The sequence below is a fragment of the Abramis brama genome, assembly GCF_963993115.1.
Source record: "Abramis brama genome assembly, chromosome: 4".
NCBI classification, from domain to species: Eukaryota; Metazoa; Chordata; class Actinopteri; order Cypriniformes; family Leuciscidae; genus Abramis; species Abramis brama.
In genome coordinates this window covers 45,200,498-45,222,985 of record NC_139966.1, presented here as the reverse complement: position 1 = coordinate 45,222,985, position 22,488 = coordinate 45,200,498, and the positions used below count along the sequence as shown (strand labels likewise).

The window sequence follows — 22,488 nt, the reverse complement described above, 5'->3', positions numbered from 1 at the left end:
CACATACCAAAGATGCTCTATTGGGTTGAGATCTGGTGACTGTGGGGGCCATTTTAGTACAGTGAACTCATTGTCATGTTCAAGAAACCAATTTGAAATGATTCGAGCTTTGTGACATGGTGCATTATCCTGCTGGAAGTAGCCATCAGAGGATGGGTACATGGTGGTCATAAAGGGATGGACATGGTCAGAAACAATGCTCAGGTAGGCCGTGGCATTTAAACGATGCCCAATTGGCACTAAGGGGCCTAAAGTGTGCCAAGAAAACATCCCCCACACCATTACACCACCACCACCAGCCTGCACAGTGGTAACAAGGCATGATGGATTCATGTTCTCATTCTGTTTACGCCAAATTCTGACTCTACCATCTGAATGTCTCAACAGAAATCGAGACTCATCAGACCAGGCAACATTTTTCCAGTCTTCAACTGTCCAATTTTGGTGAGCTTGTGCAAATTGTAGCCTCTTTTTCCTATTTGTAGTGGAGATGAGTGGTACCCGGTGGGGTCTTCTGCTGTTGTAGCCCATCCGCCTCAAGGTTGTGCGTGTTGTGGCTTCACAAATGCTTTGCTGCATACCTCGGTTGTAACGAGTGGTTATTTCAGTCAAAGTTGCTCTTCTATCAGCTTGAATCAGTCGGCCCATTCTCCTCTGACCTCTAGCATCAACAAGGCATTTTCGCCCACAGGACTGACGCATACTGGATGTTTTTCCCTTTTCACACCATTCTTTGTAAACCCTAGAAATGGTTGTGCGTGAAAATCCCAGTAACTGAGCAGATTGTGAAATACTCAGACCGGCCCGTCTGGCACCAACAACCATGCCACGCTCAAAATTGCTTAAATCACCTTTCTTTCCCATTCTGACATTCAGTTTGGAGTTCAGGAGATTGTCTTGACCAGGACCACACCCCTAAATGCATTGAAGCAACTGCCATGTGATTGGTTGATTAGATAATTGCATTAATGAGAAATTGAACAGGTGTTCCTAATAATCCTTAAGGTGAGTGTATAAACAGCATAGCTGATGCATATAATTTCAGAAAAAAAAATAAAAAGTTCCAAAAGTTCCACTCCCTGGTTGACTAACTAAATAATTAGCTGAATAAATAAAAGGGTAAAAAAAAAAAAAAAAAATGTTAATAGTCAAATAAATGAACAGGTAAATAGCTAAATAAAATAAAAAAAGGTCAAAATAAATAAACGGCTAAATAAAAAAATAATAAAGCAAGCAAGCTGTAATGAGCAGAGGAGAATGCGCTGTGTTTTGAGGTGAGGTCAGGGGTGTTGAGAATGGGTTCATGCCCTAAGATGCACCCTCTCTCTGAGGACTGTGTGTAATCCTCAATGAGTCTCTGCGTGGCCAAGAACTGAGGCCTTTCTGCTGATGCAGCATTGCGCAGGTCAGCCAAGCCCAGTCTGTGCTTCTGATCTGCAGAACGGTTCTGCTCCAGTGCCTGCTGCAAATCTCCCATTAGAAAGGCCCGCAAAGGACCTCATACACAGGCCTCTGCAGCAGAAACACAAACACACACAGATCATCTTCTGCAGTTTATCCATACACATGTAAACATGTGATTTTTAACGAATAGTGCGGTCAACTAGATTTCATCTAGATGCATTAATTTATTTTTGTTTTGATATTTTTGCTGCTACAGCTATACAGACAGACGCATTTGGTGTTTGTTGAGTCACTCGCTTGCACTATTTTTCTAAGCATCTTGCACTCTGAGCATTACATTTTAAAAAACTTAAGATATGCTTTTAAAACGTTTAAATGACTTTTAAAAAACACATCCTGAGACCCCTGCATTCTGTTTCACTCTACTGTGCTCCATCTAGCAGTTGTTCAGGCAACCCACCCACTACATTCTTTTGAAAATATGTAGTTTTCTGATCCTTAACCTCCTACATTTAATAGCATATATTCACACTCTCAAGCAAAAATTTTACATCATGATACACACTTATAACAATCTGTCTTATCAGTTATATTTAATCAGAAATAGAAAAAGTATAAGTAGATGGATACTGAGGTGTGTATGTGTGTGCAAGGTTTATCAGAAATAGCGCATCATGGAAGGCCAGCACCGTGCTAGTGCTAATAAGTGGTAGCCACACACACACGTTCAGGCGCACTAGTTAGGTAGCTGTGAAGAAATAAAGCAAAAAGTCATGTAAACACTGTGAAAGAAGTGAAGGAATGTGTACTTCACATTTAATCACACCTTATATGTGTCTTTAATGAACCGCCCACTGCCCTGAAGGCAGCTAGATTAAAGGTCACTGCTAAATTAAGTTGGCAGGGTCTGACAAATATACCAGCGGATTCATCTCCGGAATTCTGCTCTTCTAAATGGCATTTGAGCATCGCGTGCAGATTTAGCTCATGGTAAATGTGGAAATACAGCCCACCTGTAATGTAAGTGAAATCAAAAGAATCAGTACTGAAAAAAAAAAAAAATAAAATAAAAAAAAAATAAAAAAATAAAAAAAATAAAAAATAAATAATCATAAAAATAATAAAAAATAAATGTAAAATAAATTTAAATAAAATAATAAAATAAATTTAAATAACAATGCAATGTGAAAAATAAAATAAAGAACAAAGATAAAATAAGCAAACATAGCAAAACAAAAACATAACCAAAACAAAAGATAAAACAAACAAAAACATAACCAAAACAAACAGCAAAGCAAAAGCTAAAGCAAAGCAACAAAAGGACATCAAATTAGTTAACCAGCTGTTCGCCAATCTAACTGACTGAATCGGGAAACAGAGAAATACAACAATGGTCCACCTGAAGGCGAGGTTGGAGATTGCCAATATAAGGTCTTCAAACCCAAAGCCAGAGGCTAATTTCATTCATTCAATCCTGCAATCTCGTAAGGGCACTTTTAAAACAACACATTCTAGGGGAGACTGAAAGAGGAATGAAAGAAGAAATGGGAGTTGGAGAAAAGCTAAATGGAAGACAACATTAAGGACAATATTGATTCTGTCCTTCCAAGCATGACATCATGGTCAATAAAGCGCCTACTTTCCCTTAATGGCGTTGCCTGGGCGATAGGATGGAGCACTTTTCCTGAGTTGCCTCAACAACAATGCTGTAAAACAACACACCGTGCCCTTAAATTTACTTTTATAGCCAACAGAAAATAAACTTCCTGTCAATAGTAATTTCTGCAGGTCAGCGTGTTGGCCTCATTGAGAATAACAGTATAAGAGGTATCGGCGTTGACAAGGACTTGAGACTCAAAGCTGGCACATCCATCACAAGCTTTAGATGAATAAAATGGAGTGAGTAGTTAAGGAACTTGCACTTTATAGAAGTAAAGCGTGGTGGTGCAACTAAAAGGTTTGGAAAAAGATGACCGCACATGATGGAGAGATATTAAAGGCAAAATGAATGTCACAGTACAGCCACCAACTCACAGACAGAGAACAGGACAAAAATGGAAAACTAAGCCCTCACCGGTTGAAGCTAATAGATCATCATATATGAAGAAATTAACTCCACCCTGACTCCCACTCCCTCGCTTTCATGCATGATTAATTGCTTTCACAAAAAAGAGAAAGAAATATGAAAAAAAGAGGCAAATGGATCCAGACAAAGCACAGACAGGTCTGTGCCCCAGTTTGACTGTTGATAAGACAAAATTCTCATTAACGCACAGCTTCTCTGTCTTGTACTGAATTAATCAAGAGTTTGTACCTCAGCTCATAAACCTGGCCCAGGCCGTGGCAAATTTTTCATTTAAACATTGTGGAGGATGCATTTCACGGTCACCCCATGCAAAAAAAAAAAAAAAAAAAAAAAAATGAAAATCTAATGTTAAGTCAAAGGAGAACAAATGTCTTGAATAAATGATGTTCTACATTTCTTAAAACCTAACCTAGACTAGGCTCATTTTATGTTAGAGGTCCGGATGTTTATGTTCATGTATCTACAGTGCATGAATGAAAGAGAAACTTTTGTTTCGCTTGAACACCATTGCTAGAACATGGATTTCGTGCTTAATAACTTGAAACGCTAATCGCATTAATGTTATGCGACATTAATGTAATGTAATCGCATTGTTTTTTTTAAGGAAAAAAAGTAAGTACTGTACAAGAAATCAAACACATAAGGTTCAACAAAAGACCTAAATGGACTACTTGCACAACCACTTTCGCGTTCTACTTACTTACTCAGGAGTTTACAGTAACATAGTTCAGCGCACCTTCATATAGACAGTTACTCATGAGAACGCAGATTATTACTACGTTTTATGGCTGTCAATTGATTAAAACAATGAATCATAGACTCTGCGTTAACATGAATTGTCTTGAATCAGCTGAATATTTTTCCCACTAAAAGGCAACGGACCAGTGCTTGTCTTCTCATTAACAGTGTTTCTCTCTTACTGATCATATTTCATGCCTATTGAGGTTACATTTTTAAATGAATTTGACTGGTAAATAGGATTGCTTGTGTGCGTTGGTGCTCTAATTCCAGTCTTTTAAATATTTCATACAAATAAATAAAGGTTTGTACTGATGTTATTCATCAGGTCTCACACATTACAGCATCGGTTGCTTGTTTAGATGAGCACTGACACCCTGTGTTGAAATAATCACTTATGTTTACCAGCAGCTGCTTTCTCAGATCTGTTTTAAGTGGCATTCAGTCAACTAGGTGAATATACATAACTGAAAATAAATAAGTTGTGCCATTTCAAAACACAAGTGCATCACAAGCTCAATGCAAGTAGTCCATAGCAGACATTTTCAAAACTCTATACTCGGTACTCTGTTCAATACTTTCTAAAGACACCAATTTCAGACAGGTGATCTGAGCTCTTTAGTGACTGTTGGTAGAGTAAATGTGTGCAATGATAGTCACCGCTGGTTGAGATCCTCTTGTGCCTTTCTCCTCTCTTCCTCCAGGCCTTTCTCCAGCTCTTCAGAGATCTTCCTTCTCAGTTCAAACTCATCGACTAAACAGAAGACAAAACATACACATTAGATGCTGAGCTACTGCTAATACACTTACTCCTGAGTGTTTGATTTTGTTGTTGCATGTCATAGAAGGTCATAAAAAAGGAAATTCCTGAGGATAACCATGTTGAATGCTTTATTTTACACTTAAAGTTTCGGTAACATTTTAGTTTAGGGTCCAATTCTCACTATTAACTAGTTGCTTATTAGCATGCATATCACTAGGATATTGGCTGTTTATTAGTACTTATAAAGCACATATTAATGCCTTATTCTGCATGACCATATTCTACATACCTAATCCTACCCAATACTTAAACTTAATTACCTTAATAACTATTAATAAGCAGTAATTAGGGGTTTATCGAGGCAAAAGTCACAGTTAATAGTTAGTTAATAGTGAGAATTGGACCCTAAACTAAAGTGTGACCGAAGTTTCTTTGAGGCAGTTTGTACTTGTTTGTAAAGAAGTCTGTTAAGAAATTCGTAAGCAATATAGTGAGGTAGGATATTATTTTGAGCCCTCAAGACATCTCTGCCTTATGAGGCAAAGCAACAAAAAACACTTTCAAACACACAAATCAAAGCTACACTTCTCACAACTTAGTGTTGATATCAACATCGTCACAGTCAAACATGTCAGTGTGTGTCCTGTTCTTTATCTGGATGGCTAATTGTCCGTGAAAGCACAGCAGAGATATAAAACGGACAAACTCATAGCCTCCAGTCGAAAAAAGCAGCAGTACCGCAGCACTGCAGAGGCCTGGAGCTAATGCATGACAGGAAGTCCGAATGTTACAGATGGAGATAAAGGCTTACAGTTTTTGTAAATAACCAGCATTTAGTCTAAAAATAAATATATAAATAAATAAAAGTACTAAAGCAATCATTCCTCACAGACACGTCCAAGTCAAATCTTGTCACAAATCCAATTCAAGTCTTTCATGGCAAAATCTAAAGAGAAGTATATGAGGTTTTACTTAATGTTAAAGATAAAATGATATTTTTATTTAAGTACTTCTGAAATAAAGTATTTTTAAATAAACTAAGTAGGCAAGTGATGGATCATTTACCTAAAAAAACCCTCACTGAACAAATGTCTTAACTTTCCCCATAGTAAATAAATGAGCACTAACTATGGTAATTTCTTGCAGACATACTGTAAATATTAATGATGACTAGATAGAGACTAGTCTCTAATTTAGAGTGAATAGAATAAAATAAAATAAAAACTAGTATAATATAAAAAAAAATCTAAATAATAATAAACAAAACAAAACTTTTGTGACGTACTAAGTGAGACTTGAGTTTCCATCTCAGGTCCACCACATGGAGCATTTAATTTAATTATTACTTAAAGTGCCGCTATTACGCCATTTTAAATGCTCCTAATTTTGTTTTAGAGTACAGTTCACATTACCTACATTTCTCAAAAGAGTCTGAAAACGGTTTGTTCGAAGATTCGGTCTCTTTAAACTCTAAACGAGGCTGAGAGCAGTGAAAGCACGTAGGTGACGCTCATAATGCCACCGTCCTGCTCGTATCTCATGGAGGAGCTCCGGCTGGATAAAAGGAGGAGTGACGACAGTGAAGGATGAGAGAGGACCAGACCTGGACATTTACATTATGTTTTATTTATGTGTGTGCCGAAGTCATCTGTGAGTGGTTGACTTTTTACCTTCGTTTTGGGTTTATTGTGTTTATTTTATGATATTAAAGTTTTGCTGAACGTTCGCCGGTTCCCGCCTCCATCCTCCTTGATATACACAGTGTTATAAACAGTAACAATGGCGTAGTTTTTTTCCATATCAATTCCAGCGTGTCCTCATACTTTTGAAGTGCATGCAAAGTGGATATGCTGAAAATAGTCTTCTCGACATTTCAACGACACAAACCCAGGCCTCAGCAACAACTACAATGTTTGAGGGCGGGTCAAAGTAGACATTGTTCGCGGAAAGCCAATGAAGAACATAGGCTGGCATTATGCAAATTTGTCACATTGTTCCGTAGAGTGGAATTGCTGACGACTCGTTTTGGCAGCTCAGAATCGATTATTTCTTTTAGGAGACAATTACTTTATTTGTCATGCACTTTGCAAACCTTTTACATTCACAAACATCTATATTACACACTGCATGAAAGGTAATATTCGAAAAAAGCATAATTTGCATAACTTTAATATATTCAGGAAAGTAAGACGTAGTAGCTGTCAGTAGTTTAAAGTGATGTTTTATAAGCAGCCGCCGGAAGGAGCAGTCAGTATGGGTGCCATATGGTTCCGTTGCGTAACAATGTTCATTTTAGAAACAATTTGAGACTGTAAAGCCAAGAGAGGAAACCTGTTGGGAGAGAAACACTTAAAAGTTATCACTTACACCAACCTTCTTCAAGACTAATGAGAAATCTTTCTGTTACCGTGACAATGCCGAAGAGGGAAAAAAGAAATTAATTGCAGATGCTGGCAGAACATTTATCAAACAGCAGGGTAGTGTAATGGATACAGGCAGACAGGTGCTGTTTAACCTCAATCCCACTAGATACCATCAAATTAAAGATATGGTGTAATAACAGAGATCCTTCACGGGTAACGCATCTGATCCCCACCTGTAATACAGGTGTATATAACGGTTTCCCTTCCACTTTTTGACCAAAAAATTACCAGGATGCTGATGAAGACAGAGAATTTGTAATGTCAATGAGCAGATGTCTATATGTACACACATACATATACATATACATATACATATACACATATATATATATATATACACATATACATACATTTATACATACAGTATGTGTGTGTGTGTGTGTGTGTGTGTGTGTGTGTGTGTGTACATAAAAACAACACTTTTTCATGTAACAATTCCAGTAAAGACTTATTGTAGGGTCACTTATTAAATAAATCATTAAATAAAGTTATACATTATTATAGTTATATTTTTATAGATTATATTTTATGTTAGAATAATATTATATTATAAATATAATATATTACAGTATATAATAATAATAATAATAATAATACAGTATATAAATATATGTATTGTATTTATTTATTATGAAATATGTAACAAATAAAAAAATATATACTTATACATATTCATTATATAAGGCAACTGAAAGTGTGTTTTTGGTATGTGTGGTTTCAGTTGGTTTTAAATTATATCCCAAATTTATACTACATTTAAGTGTAAACTTATTGATTTAATCAGGAAAGCAACAGATTTTAAGCACAAATACATGCCTACACACGGTTAGTGAATGAGACCCCCTGTTATCAGCTTCTCAGAAAAGGAAAATGTAGCACACTCGTTCTTTTTTTGTCTTTTCTTTTCCATCAGGCTTAAGACTTTTCTACAGTGTCACACATTTATTCAGGCTCTAGGTTCCCATAATTCATTAATTTAAACTGGGCTTTAATATTTAAACAGGATAAAGAAAGGAGTTCTGTGGATTCAGAGGATAACCAGCTCGTATGTTAAAACACCATCTGAGAGTCTTCCGGGGCTTTTCGCAGGAGGTCACCGAGAAGTTCAGAACGACATTAACCGTCTGGGTGCCCGTGTCACTCCTGAGTGAGAACAGTAATGCTTAAAGATGAAAAACTCATCATCTTTAGATATTTCTCTCTCTTTCACTCCCTCCATCATTCTCTGCAGAAATTTTCAAAAGTAGCTTTCGGGCAGTCGGGAGAGAGATAACAGACAGAGACAAATTGCATGTCTCATAAGATGTTTCATTAATCTCCAGACCTGAGAAGAGGAGGGGCTAATCTAAACCATTACACGTTCCTCACGATCCAACTTAAACAAGCCTCAACATCTTTCTACACACATGAAGAGACTCCCAGGAATATCAAACAAGGAGATCTTTCGGTAAAACTTTATGGTAACATTTTATTTTACAGTGTCCTTGTTACATATGTTACATGTACTTACCATAGTAATAACAGTAAATTATGCATAATTACATGCAACTAACCCTCAATCAAACCCTAATCCTACCCTAACCCTATGGTAAGTACATAGTTAATTATTATTACTCTGTACTAAAATATATAATTACACTGTAACAATGACACCTTAAAATAAAGTGTAACCCACTTTATTTTACAGTGTCATTGTTACATATGTTACATGTACTTCCATAGTAATAGCAGCAAATTATGCATAGTTATATGCAACTAACCCTAAACAAAAACCTAATCCTACCCTAACTCTATAGTAAGTACATGTAGTTAATTATTATTACTCTGTACTAAAATATATAATTACACTGTAACAATGACACCTTAAAATAAAGTGTAACTGATCTTTTTTATTCTCATCCTACACTTTCATCTTCTCAGGTTTCATGGAAGTTTTCATGAAACAACAAGCAAATGGGGCAAAAAGATCATTTCATTATGATGTGTAAACATGTTTCCCTCTCTGAACTTGGCGAACCTCAAGGAGCTACTTAATATGTAACGGAAAGAATGTATGTTTATGTATGGCTGAGACAAAGAAGGATTTGTGTGCTGGTAATTAGAGCGTAATGGAAAACGGTGTGTGGGCCCTGCGTATGAATATTCATGGTAAGCTGAGAACGTGTAGGAGGATCAACCTTGACCACTGTCTAATCACCGTGCGCAGGGACTCTGCCGTGATTTAGTGATGGACTCGATCATCCACAGCTTCTCTTAATACCTCCACTCGTGGGCACACATAATCAATGTCTCTCATTAAGGTCACAGCCTTTGACCCTTAGAAGATGAGCTGAGCCTCTTAAGGCAAGAAGAGCTGTGGCAATTTAAGAAGTGAGTCATCGGGAAATGGCACAGCATTAAGTTTGGTTGAGGCTTAATCTTTCAGTATGGTCATTTTTAATAGATGTAGATACTAAGTTTCAGTAAGCATTGTTTGGGAATTGGGAATTTTTTTTATTTTTGGGAGAACTATTCTGCCCTACAAAATGCAGAAAATGCATATTCTGTCTAAAATTGTGATCAAAATCAGGTCTCAGACCAACAATCCGTCCTGTGACAAACATGTTTGGCTCAACTATGCTAACATTTTTGCTATGCTATATTATTTTTTTCTAAAAATGTATTTAAAAGCATTTGATTAAATAAGCCTTTTTTCTATTATTTAAATGCTGTATGCAATAGAAAATAGAACAATAAATACAGAAAATAACTATGTAAGCCTAATTACACAAAGTTCATTGTTTAATTGCTTTCAAAGATTGCAACATTATTCTCGACAATAAACTGAAAATCAGTTTTTTAGCACTTTCCCCTCAATAAAACATGAATTGTTATTATTATTATTTCAGCAAGTGACAGCTGTATTGAAATGTAATGAATGTTCTATCCAGCAGTTTTTAAATTAATAAAAATAAACAGCAAAATAAATAAAAATAAATGTATTTATTTAGATACACACACATAAGCATAATAAAAGATCAAATGTTTTAGCAAGTTTCCCTAGTTTCAAAGGGGGTGTGATGAGAATTACAGGGTTATGCTATTCACTGTCATTGTATTACATAATCCCAGAATACATATTTATAATGAACACAAAAGTGTTTCTGTCATCATTATACCAAGGAAGCACAAGCCAGCAAGAAAAACGAACACGTGGGAAAGGGAAACCATGAGAGAGATTGAGATGTAGGGAGTTTTAGATAGATGGATAGAGAAAAAACAGTGTGTGTGAGAGCCTCCATGGTAGAGCTCATTAAGCAGATCTGCGTCTCATTAACAGGGAGCTGTCTCGTTATGTGTGATGCGGGCGGGCGGGCGTCTCTTTTTCCCTCTCTGTAAGTAGAGCCAGTTCATATAATGTCAGCTCCAGCCCACAGACTCTGCAGGTTACACTACTATTATGGGCCGAGAGGGTCCACACAGAAATTTTCACACGTATTTGAGCTGACAGCCACCGTTTCAATACATATTAGATGAGCTTAATTATGTGGCGGTGGGAGCAAGGAAGCTCACAGCTCAGAAAAAGACAAGACATGGAGGAAACGTCCAAGTCCATTTTTAGCATATGCTGTTTGACAAAAGGATACATTGTGGGTTAACGTTATAAATACACAATGCGTTTAAATAACTTTTTGCTGCACTAGCCCCAAAACAGGAAATGCATCACTCTGCTATAATGACTGGCCCAAAATACAAGAGCACCAAACCTGGTCTTAAATTGCGTACTTGTTGATCAGGACTTGAATACACCTGGTATTCACAAGTGGACGATGCTAAATACAGGTGTAAACTGGGTCTAAAGCGTTTTTTAAGATTTTTAATCCCAGATATTTTAGCAAAGCTACATAAATCAAAGAAGACACTCACCAAACGTTATTGTGTACTTTATGTCATCAAAGAATGGACTTTGAGCACATGCATCATTTGGGGAAGGTTTATAGTTTAGCCAAAAATCATGTGACTGAAGAAAATGTCAAAGAATTGTGGGTTCCTAATAGGCGTCTCAGTTATAATCGCCCAAAACCGCATCTAAACTTCAGATTGAAAGATCTATGAACAAAGCCGTACTTGCTAATGAGAAGCAAAGCGGTTGCAAACGTGATCGGATCGACACACTTTTGGGAGGACATGCTGTTCGAGGTACCTTGGAGGCTGAACTGGCTTAAGTGGAGTTCCTAATTACAGCATTGATTCATTAACTCTATTACAAGTTAGAATTAATCGTTTCATTAGCACTCAGGCACAAGCTATGAATCATAATATGGAAGGATCCAGGCCCACTCACTAACATCAAGAGGACTAAACTTTTAGGAAAAAAATTATCTAATTTTTAAAAATCCATACGGTTGCATTTCAAATAAATCTCAATCATACTGGAGTAAAGCAGGTGTGCATTTCTGATTGATGTGCTTCGTTTTTGCAGAAAAAAAGAAAATATAAATTAAAAAATAATTTAAACAGATAGTTCAGCCAACGACTACTCATCCTGATGTCTACTACTTCATCTTCGACGCACAAATGAAGCCATTTTTAATGAAAACTGACATATTTCAGTCCCTCAATTCAACCAAATCTTTGATGCTTCAAAAAGTTCAGAAAAATAATCCATATAAACTGTGACTAAGTCTTCTGAGCATACATGATGGCACTGTATGATGAGCAGATAACATTTACGATGCCTTTATGAACTTTTAGAAGCATTCTTGAATATTTGATGGAATGAACTTTCATTAGAGGGAAAAATATCTTCATTTGTGTTTTGAAGAAGAACAAAAGTCTTATGGGTTTGGAACGACGGCATAATTTAGATTTTCAGATGAACTATCCCTTTAATAATAAGTGTCTCACTGTCCCTGTCACATTATAATGTGTAAAAAAAAAAAGAATTATGATTCTGCACAACAATAACGACTACTATGGTACTATATGCATGTTATTATATTCCAAAACACTTTATTCAAGGAAAATTGCAGTGGCTCCACTCCACCCACGTACTCTGAATGCGTTTAAGAGAAGTTTGAACTCCGTAGAATTACCCAGAATGACTTGATGCGTAATATTACCCCTTCACAATGGTGTACCAACACATTCAAAGTGCTTACAAGATGCAATTTACCCGAGGAGTATCATTAACGCTCATGAATGACAGGCACTGAAGTGCAAAATGTGTGAAACACCTCAAGTGTAATTCACGAGCAAACCACATGAACACATGCATGCGTGTCAGCATTACGTTACAGAACAATCCAACTCACCGGCAGGAGGTGGTGGAGGAGAAGCCACAGGTTCGTCTGCGGTCGGAGGAGGGCGCGGGATAGTTTCAGCGGCAAAAGCGACAGGGGTGTCAAATTCAGCTGGAGGGGAGGGGGCGGTTATTTCCACAGGTGGAGCAGAGACAGGTTCAGTTTTAGTGATAGGAATGGATTCCACAGGGGGAGGAGGTGTGAAAAGCTCAAAAGCAGGAGGGGCGGGAACAGAATCAGCAAGGGGAGGAAGGGGTCTGGGTTTGGAGGAGTGAGGTGGGGCAGTTATTTCCACAGGTGGAGATGCTGTTATAAGCTCGGCTGTGGAAGCAGGTGGGGAAATGGACTCACCTGCAGGGGTTGATACAACACCCACTGATGCAGCTGGTGCTGCCTCTACAGGAGGAGGAGGAGGTGGTGCAGGAGTGGTCACTTGCTCAGGGAGTTTTACCCGCTCTGGCAAGGTGGGAGGTGGAAGGGAAGTAACAGGGTCAGACGGAGGAGATATTGGCACCAGTGCTGGCAGAGGATCAACCACAAGGGGAGAAGCAGGAGGGGTTCTGCTGGGTGCCTGGGGTCTCGGCGGGCCTGAGGGTTCCCTCATGCGGTCGATGACCTTCTCTGAGAGCTGAAGAACAGAAATGAAGAAAACAAATGTCAGTGATCGTGACAATATTCTTGCTCACTCTCTAGTTTTAAACAGAATGTAGAATAAATGATAAACAATGCCGGCTCATTAGAAATGGTCATTCTGCTTGAGCACTTGAGTAAAAGCACTGACAGCATTTTTAAGATGGCATGCCAAGTTTGTCTTATAAATATAGGCCTTTTTCTGACTGGCTAACTGGACTCACTTCTACATTACATCTTGAAAGAATTAGATACTCTTTATCCGGGAACCCTGCAAAATTTGATAAGATGTGGGAACCAGTTTTTACTTTTTTGTCAAACCAGAAGGATTAAATTACTTATTTATGTTTTCCTGACCTGTAATAATCACTTTCTGTAATTATTGTGATTACACTCTGTAATAGAGGTTGGCTTTATGTACGTCTTCCTTTTTATAGTACTTTTGATTCATTTTACACATTGCACAGATTTGTTTTTTGAAGGGTCTTTTTGTCTGTTATTTTTTGTTTTCGATGTTTGAAAACCTCAATAAAAAAATAATAATAATAAAAAAAAATTATATATATATATATATATATATATATAGCCAATCATATTTAAATAATAGTTGCTGGATTTCAATCAGTGTAAAATATTTTTTAGTTGTAAAACTAGTTTAAGTTATTTTAGTTCTTTAACTTCCTAAACTTATTTGACTTAGTCACACAATAATTATATTTTCATTCTTCAGAGTATATTAAAGTGACAGGGATTTGATTACAGGATAATTACTGGCCAAGAGAGCTAAACGTGCTTGCAATAAGCACACTCTTCACGTCATGTCGAAGAGCGAATGTTAAAAGGGAAAAGAAAACACTCTAAAACACGCTACAAATCAAAGTGGAAGTAAACACATTATAATAAAACAACGGTCAGCAGTTAGAGCGGTCATCTTCTTTCTCTTTGCGTGATCAATCTCACTCTCACTGTACGTGCGCGCTCACATAAAAACAGCATGCATACAATAACGTACGCCATAGAAGACGCACATCCACATTCATGTCATGAACACTACTTAACACTAGGTGGCCGTTACAATGGATGTGCGCGGTGTTATAATGCGTTTCTATTGACGACCGTCATTATAAGGAAGGAAATGTTTTAAAAAGTGCATAGAGCTGCTTGTTTTATTTGTTGTTTGTTGATTTTCAAATATAAAACTTGTTGAAATGTCTTCAGTGTGAGCATCAACTCTTTTTGAACACTTTCATCTCGTTTTAACAAAACCGTGATAATATTGATAATCGCGATAATTTTGGTCACTATAATCGTGATATTAAATTTTCATACCGTCCCATCCCTACTTGCAACTGAAGAAAACACATGCTAATAGAAAAAAACATCAGCAAATTAAGAAAACATCTTCATCAGTTTGACAGCACATGTGCTGCAAATACTCACAATGCACACATGATCAGGATGTTGAAATAAACAAACAAAAAAAAACGTTTAGGTCATCAACAACACCACTGACGAATAGACATTGAACAATAAGCATGTTCCTGCCAGGTTACTCGCAAGTTGAGGTCCCCTTGAAACATTTTCCTTGTGGTCTGTGCTATTTACAGCACATTTCTGTATTTGGTTGTGTTGTTGTGAGTATTTACAGCACGTGTTGTCAAACTGATAAAGAAGTTTTCTTAATTTGCTGGGGGGTTTTCTATTTGCATGTTTTTTTTTTCAGTTGCAGTTGAGCTCTCTCAGCCACCATGGATAATCCTTAGTCAGGGCCTTCAACAGGGGGATTAACTTTTTATTAAAATTTTATCATAACAATAATAATAAAAATAGTAATCATAACAGTAGCAGTAATAATGTAAATTAAAAAAAATACATAAATATTCATTTGGTAGAGTATATATGTGTATGTGTGTGTGTATGAGACTGTTAAAATGTATATATTATTGTAGAATAGGCTTGATATGCAAGACTCATATTTTTATATAGATTTATACAATTACAAGGGGTCCGAATTTTCTCTCTTCACATAGGCTGAAGACCACTGCTGTAAAGTTCTCATTTATGTAAACACTGAAAAACACCAGCACAAAACAAAACAGTCTCTAAAAAGCAAGTGTGAATAAGGTGCATGTTTAAAAAAAAAACATAAAAAACATTCAAAACAAATATAGTACCAGTATCAACTGGCATAAACTGCTGTGTGAAGGGTGACTGCTTTAACCTATATGAGTTGGGGGGTGGGGGGCACAGTGCTGTCATGGTTGACATTGTACTGCTTGAACTGCAACAAGTGTCTGCTAAAGTAACTTTTCTTAGGTAGGCTTGCTTGTCAATTACATAACTCGGTTTTCCAGGTCAGGTGAAGCGAGTGTCCAGGCAGTCAGGGACAGAACGTTTATCCAGTTAACGTTAGATAAGTTAAGACTGTTAGATGCCCTTCATCACGATCCCGCGCATATATTCAAATCACAGCAGAGGTGAATTAAAGCCATGCGTCAGTGTGCGTGATGTGCATTTGACAGCTGGAGGAGAACAGACATGAGTGTCACTCACCCTTATGCCCTTCACTATCGTTATGTTCTCATTTTCATCCGATTCAAAAGACACGCGGCGCGTGCTGCTGTTGGCTCCCATTCCTGGTCAAACAAGCCCCTGGTCTTTAACCAGTTAATTCATGTAAATCTGATAAGTAGTTATGAAATGTAAAAGAGTTGATAGGTTGTTACGCGCGAGCACCGGGGCTGCACGTTCCAGTTTAGAAACACACAGCGCTTCCGCTTTTAGCCCCTCCCACCTGGCACAGGCGAAGAAAGACGATTCTCATTCGTTGAGCGCAAGTGCTTAGTGTCTCTATTGGACAACATAAATGGAAGAAAAATGTATTGGATTTCAAAGAACAGGCCTATTTATTTATTTCGGACAATAAGCATTTCAGATCTATTTTAGAGCATAATAATTATAAATAATTTGCTGCTATGTTACAATGACTTACAACAGGCTTTTTTTTTTTATCATTTTAGTACAATCTAATAATATAACAATCTAAGATGTAAATAATGTCTTCTATTCACATATTTAATATTTTTTCCTAAGATTTCACATTTCAATTCTAGTAAAGAAAAAAAAGACAGAAAAAGACTTTTAACCTTTATTAAATCTGTTCAAATAACAAACAGGTGTTGTTAACCAAACACTAAATTCAGCACACATAGAAAGTAAGTGTGTGTGTGTGTGTGAGAGAGAGAGAGAGAGAGAGAGAGAGAGAGAGAGAGAGAGAGAGAGAGAGAGTGTGTGTGGCCTGGTAAACTCTACATTATGGGGACAAAACGTCCCCTCAAAGATGGCAATATCCGAAATCCTTGTCTTTGTAGGACATTTTTTGGTCCCATGAGGAAAACAGCTCATAAATCATATTAAGTGATGCTTTTTGAAAATGTAAAAATGCATAAATTCTGTGATGGGTAGGTTTAGGGGTAGCGTTAGGGTTAGTGTAAGGGGATCGAATATACACTTTGTATACTGTATACAAAACCCCACAAAACATGAAAACGCAACACATGTGTGTGTGTTTACAAAAACAAATACTAAAATAAAAATAAATAAATAAAAAAAATTATAAAATAAATATATATATTGCAAGTAATTTAGAGAGTTGTAATGCATTTCTTTTTTTCAGCTGCTTTGAGGTTTGAAATAAAAATTTCAAACAATTTTTAAATGCCACAAAACTTATAGCAAACTTCGAGAAATCTACATTTGTGTAAATAAATGTATAGATATTTTTTTTAAAGATTTTTTCGCATATGAACCCCCACCCCCCCCACCCCACCACCACCACCCCACCAAACTTAACAATGCAATACTCAAAAGGCATTACATTCTTTTTAGCCATTCGTGCATTCTGTCCCAAAAGCGCTTAACTGTAAAAGAAGTTCCTGAACTCCTCGTGTCAAATGATCTGTGTGGGCCTTCTGTCCTTTGGTGGGTGGCTGTCTTTGTCTACATGTCCTCAGGCGTCATTGTGACAACCTTTTATCCTGCACTAGGTGATGAGAAATAACCTAATCCCAGTGTCATCAGCAAAGGACAGTAGATTGTTCAGAAATGATGGGCCTCAGAGGAAGCTGATAAGAAGAACTTCTGGATCTGACTAAAGGCTCAGAGGAGCTAAAGGAAAATAACCTCAGAGTCTCTGTGATTGTTTCCTTTTTTTGAAGCGCCACAAAATTGGCCACTATGTTATCTCTGCTGTCCACGGACACATCAGTCAAAGAGGAGACTGCCAGATCGACCCTTTCCCACACAATCAATGCCCTTTCCTCCCTGGTTTGTTACAGCAGAGATCGTCAGGAGATAGAGGGGAACAGGTCCAGAGCAATATATCCTAGGAACAGAAAGCAATTAACAACCTTCACCTTTCGCTCCATATTGCTCCCATGGCTAATGTACTGATATGTGAAAGAATTTAAACCGGTTCTCAAAACTGGTCTGAACGATTCATTCAATATTAAATGAACATTAGTTACTTTAAGTATATATTTTATTTATTATTATGTAAATGAATTTTAGTATTGTCTAATATGTGAACTATTATATATCATAAACTGCTAATGATACTTTATTATCAAAACAGGAATAATAAACAGCAAAAAAATAAAATAAAAATACACAACAAAATGTGATTCATTTTTTATAACTATAAGAACACAACATTTACAAGCAAAAGGATAATAAACAGAATATCCTAAGAGGGTTACAATACATTTCTGAAATGAACTATAAAAGCATATTACATTAGCCAATCTTATACATTTTAGATTATACAAGCAATTGAAATTCTATTTTTTTGAAGAATCTTTCAATCTTTCATTTTATCGACAACAACAACAACAACAACAACAACAACAACAACAACAACAACAACAACAATAAAACAGCAAGTAGCCTTTTTTATTTACAAGTAAACCTAGAGATAAACTTAATATGAAAAGGGTCAATTTTCAAAGAGGCACAACATTATTATTATTTTAGCTAAGACAGAAGTTTGGGATAAATTCCTTTTAATAAAATGATAGCCAATCCAAAACACTTTGCAATAAACAGTTCCAAAATAAGTGTGTAATTGTTTCTTCGAAATGATGACAAAATGAGCAATTAGGTGAGAAAGTGCTACCAACTTTATAGTTTACTAGGTAATAATTATGCAATAAGAGATTCATATGCATATGGTTCCTTGAAACGAACTGTTCAAAAGAATCGAGCCGAGGAAATGAGTCGGATCTCCTTACTTTTCATGGCTGCAAAAAAAGACTTCATTTCCCAGCGATCCCTGTACGCCTGAGGGAGGCTTCCCATTGGCTGAAGTCCGTCACGAGTTGTTTGGGTGTAGTAACGGAAAGATGGCAGCTGACACAGGCAGATACAGGAGCGCTGTCTCCAAAAGCAAAGATCCCTCTGGTTTACTTATATCTGTAATAAGGTGAGCACGATATTTTTTACAATGTCTAGCCGGCCAGCTTGATTTTGTCTGCGTTAAATCTTTGCACCTTCTTTTTGCGAAGCAAACGACATGAATGGATAACCGCTTAGCATGTTTGCTAACAATACATCCTGTTATATTGAATTATTTCAGTTATGGATTAAATAACAACTACTTCTTAAGAGGCTTTACGTCTCATCAGCTCAGGTTTATAGTTTTCTGTGAGGTCCTCTGAATGACAGAATTTGTAGGCATACTTACTGTAGGAACTTGTTTAAATGGACTGCTTATGTTTTGACAGGACTGGCAGAGTTTCAAAATAGAGACTGTGTTTCAAAACTTAGTAAACTGTTTACTTAAAACAGCACTGTTTGAACATCATAGACGCAGTGTCTATGAATATTTGTTTTGCTTGTCAACACATAAATAATACACATAACAACATACAATAACAATAACATGAAAATACAACAATAGAAAATTGGTCCCACTTCATATTAAGTGTCTTTAACAACCAGGCTATGTACTGACATTTAAATTAATAATTTAATACAATGCACTTATCGTGTGTATGTTTGACATTGTACTTATATTTAATGAATGAAATATAATCTGTTATTAATCTGTAATTACATTTACATCTATAAATATATTTACGTCTTAACCCTTTCCCTTGAAAAAGTAAAGTAAAGAATTATTCTTAATTTTTCTGTAATTTAGTTACAGTTACTTCTTATGTAATTGACTATACAATAATTCTATATAAAACAATTGTGGATTTAACATATGTCACAATGTATGTTTTTAATGTAACTTTCTCCCTTTATACACTCAAGTTCAAGAATAATTTATGCAATTTGTATATTGTTTATTTGAAAGAATCAAATGTGCAGATTTGTGTCTGTCCTTGTATTGTTCAACTGGTCTAGGTTGATATGGGATTTGGAAAGTATCTAGTAATAAATAATGCAAGTAATGTAATAAGTACTACAGTAATCTAATTACACTGTTGAAGATGTAATCAGTAGCTAGTAATTAAATACTTTTTTAGAGTAACTTACCCGACACTGCCCGCATCCCACCTCAACAGCAGAAAAATAATTTTGCAGTACAACATAAACACAATACATTAGTTATTTTTTGATATAATCTTATAAATTACACTGGAAATAACACTATACATAATATGTGATGTTAAATATACTGTATAAGTAATATATTGATAGATTTGTTCCAGTCTGCACAGTTTATTTATTTATTTATTTATTTTTAAGGCCATTGAGAAGGCAGGGAAGAGTCTTATCATGAAGACAGGAAGTTCTTGTTCTTGTTCTAGTTCTTGTTCTTGTATGAGGAGCCTTATTTGAAGCCCTCATGGTGTAACGCTTCTCAGCTGATGATAGATGGCAGCCAGAACCCAATATAGTGTGCTAAAGTAAAGTTACTGCCTAATTGATAATGAAAGTTACAGTACATGACTGTTGGTAATGCCTGGATGAGTTGTAATGAACTTTTTAACTTGCTTACATAGATTAAATTTATTTTCTTCCATCGAGCCCAGTTAAGCTGGTAAGGTGTCAGAGATCCATCACTCTGCTTCACGGCTCTTTTATCTCCATTTTATCCATCAGCCGTTTTCATTAGGATGTCTTCAGGGCAATCCGTTGGGGTCAAAAAAGAGTGAGTCTATGGCCGGAAGCTATATCTGCATGATCTGTGCTGCACTGTGAGCTTGAAGGGACCCTTCTCTACTGAATACTGGCTCTCAGACGTTCCTTCTATATCTCTATGAGCTCTAGAGACTGGAATGAATGTAATGAGTTCTTTTGGGAGATTGTGCTGCCTTCTTTTACTCTGATTTAAAGCCACACCGCAGTGGAAATGAGTTCAGGACAGACTTTGAGAGCTGAGCTGTGACTGGCAGCCTGCGGACTGGGACACTCGGTGGATTGGCGTCGGCCCCCAGCGGGTCTCTCTGAGTGGGTGGGCTTCTGGTGATGGATTGTGGTGAAATTGTGTTGCGATGATGGCCAAAAATCCAACAACATCTGTCTGAAAGTATCATAATGATGACAGGATATTGGGTGCAGCCTTGTCTCTGGCATTCATGCTGTGCTCTGAAGAAAGCGCAGCTGGTATCACGCATCTATTCTATTCTGCAGAAAATGAGTAGGCCTATTGGAAGCGTTTCAGATATTTCAGTATCGTTATGTATGAACATTTTTTACTATATATACGTATAGTTTGGTGATGTAGCATATGTTTACTATCTTTCGGTCAGGACACTGTCCAACAGTGATGACGTGCAGGACCGAGAGACAGAGAAGGGCCGTCTGGAGGAGGCCTATGAGAAGTGTGACCGAGATCTGGACGAGTTGATCGTTCAGCACTACACAGAGCTCACCACAGCCATCCGAACCTACCAGAGCATCACTGAGAGAATCACCAGCTCTCGCAACAAGATCAAACAGGTGTGCCACACGTTCATCTGCTTTGGAAACTCACTAGTAACCATGAATGTATGTTTTAGACCAGGGATAGGCAACTCCGGTCCTGGAGGGCCACTGTCCAGCAGAGTTTAGCTCCAACCCTAATTAAACACACCTGAACAAGGCAATCAGTGTTTTCAGGGTTACTAGATAGATACAGGCAGGTGAGTTTTTATCAGGGCTGAAGCTAAACTCTGCAGGACAGTGGCCCTCCAGGACCGGAGTTGCCTATCCCTGTTTTAGACCATGGGTTTCAACATTTTTCAGATCAGGGACCATGTTCCAAGACTCAACCAGGGACCTCCTGTATAATAAAGCGAAATTTCACAATACATTTAATTAGCATTATATATATGCTTAACACATTATTAATGGCAAATGTTGACATTATCACGAATATTTAAGTGCTATATGGAAGCTTGTTTCCGCCACAGAATAAAACATTTTAAAAGGTAATTGCGACTTTTTATCTCACAATTGCGAGTTTATACAGTATCTCGCAATTCTGACATCTTTTCTCAGAATTGTGAGATATAAAGTCCAATTCTAAGGGGAAAAAAAGACAGACTTTTTTTTTTTTTTTAACCTCAGAGTAGTTTATATCTCACAATTCTGACTTTATAACACGCAATTGCGACTTTATATAATGCAATTCTGACTTTATATCTCCCAATTGCGTATTATAAAGTCAGAATTGCGTGATATAAAGTCGCAATTGCGAGAAAAAAAGTCAGAATTCTGACTTTATAACACGCAATTGCGACTTTATTTCACGCAATTCTGACTTTATATCTTGCAATTCTGACTTTATAACACGCAATTGCGACTTTATTTCACCTAATTCTGACTTTATATCTCGCAATTCTGAGAAATAAAGTCAGAATTGCGAGATGTAAACTCGCAATTGTGAGATAAAAAGTCGCAATTATCTTTTAAAATGTTTTATTCTGTGGCGGAAACAAGCTTCCATAGTGCTATATGTTTTACATAGACTGCTGTTCAAAAGTTTGGGGTCAGTACAATTTTTAAAAATGTTTTTGAAAGAAATGCCTGCATTTATTTGATCAAAATTACAGTAAAAACTGTAATATTATCAAATATTATTTCAATTTAAAATAACTGTTTTCTATTTGAATATATTATAAAATGTAAAAAAGCTGTATTTTCAGCATCATTACTCCAGTCTTGGTCTTT

At 36.7% G+C, this 22,488-nt stretch overlaps 2 protein-coding genes across 7 annotated transcripts in view; one reads left to right on the top strand and one right to left on the bottom strand.

The window, feature by feature from the left end:
- The window catches only part of chchd3a (coiled-coil-helix-coiled-coil-helix domain containing 3a), a 67,588-nt gene extending 51,466 nt beyond the window's left edge, over positions 1-16,122 (bottom strand). For 2 of the 6 annotated variants that reach the window (XM_084110887.1, XM_084110888.1), the window contains exons 1-4: positions 15,880-16,122; positions 13,048-13,324; positions 12,709-12,807; positions 4,889-4,982 (exon numbers count right to left, since the gene is read on the bottom strand). In XM_084110887.1, the coding sequence (XP_083967013.1) occupies positions 4,889-4,982; positions 12,709-12,807; positions 13,048-13,324; positions 15,880-15,960 (551 nt within the window). In that variant the 5' untranslated portion in view covers positions 15,961-16,122. Of the gene's footprint in view, positions 1-4,888; positions 4,983-12,708; positions 13,325-15,879 lie in introns of all 6 variants that reach the window. The other 4 variants (XM_084110885.1, XM_084110886.1, XM_084110890.1 and 1 more) reach the window with 3 other exon arrangements.
- Positions 16,123-18,711: 2,589 nt separating this feature from the next.
- Positions 18,712-22,488, top strand: part of exoc4 (exocyst complex component 4) — a 127,441-nt gene continuing 123,664 nt past the window's right edge. The window contains exons 1-2 of the mRNA XM_084111416.1: positions 18,712-18,805; positions 21,087-21,276. Of these exons, the coding sequence (XP_083967542.1) occupies positions 18,726-18,805; positions 21,087-21,276 (270 nt within the window). The 5' untranslated portion in view covers positions 18,712-18,725. The remainder of the gene's footprint in view (positions 18,806-21,086; positions 21,277-22,488) is intronic.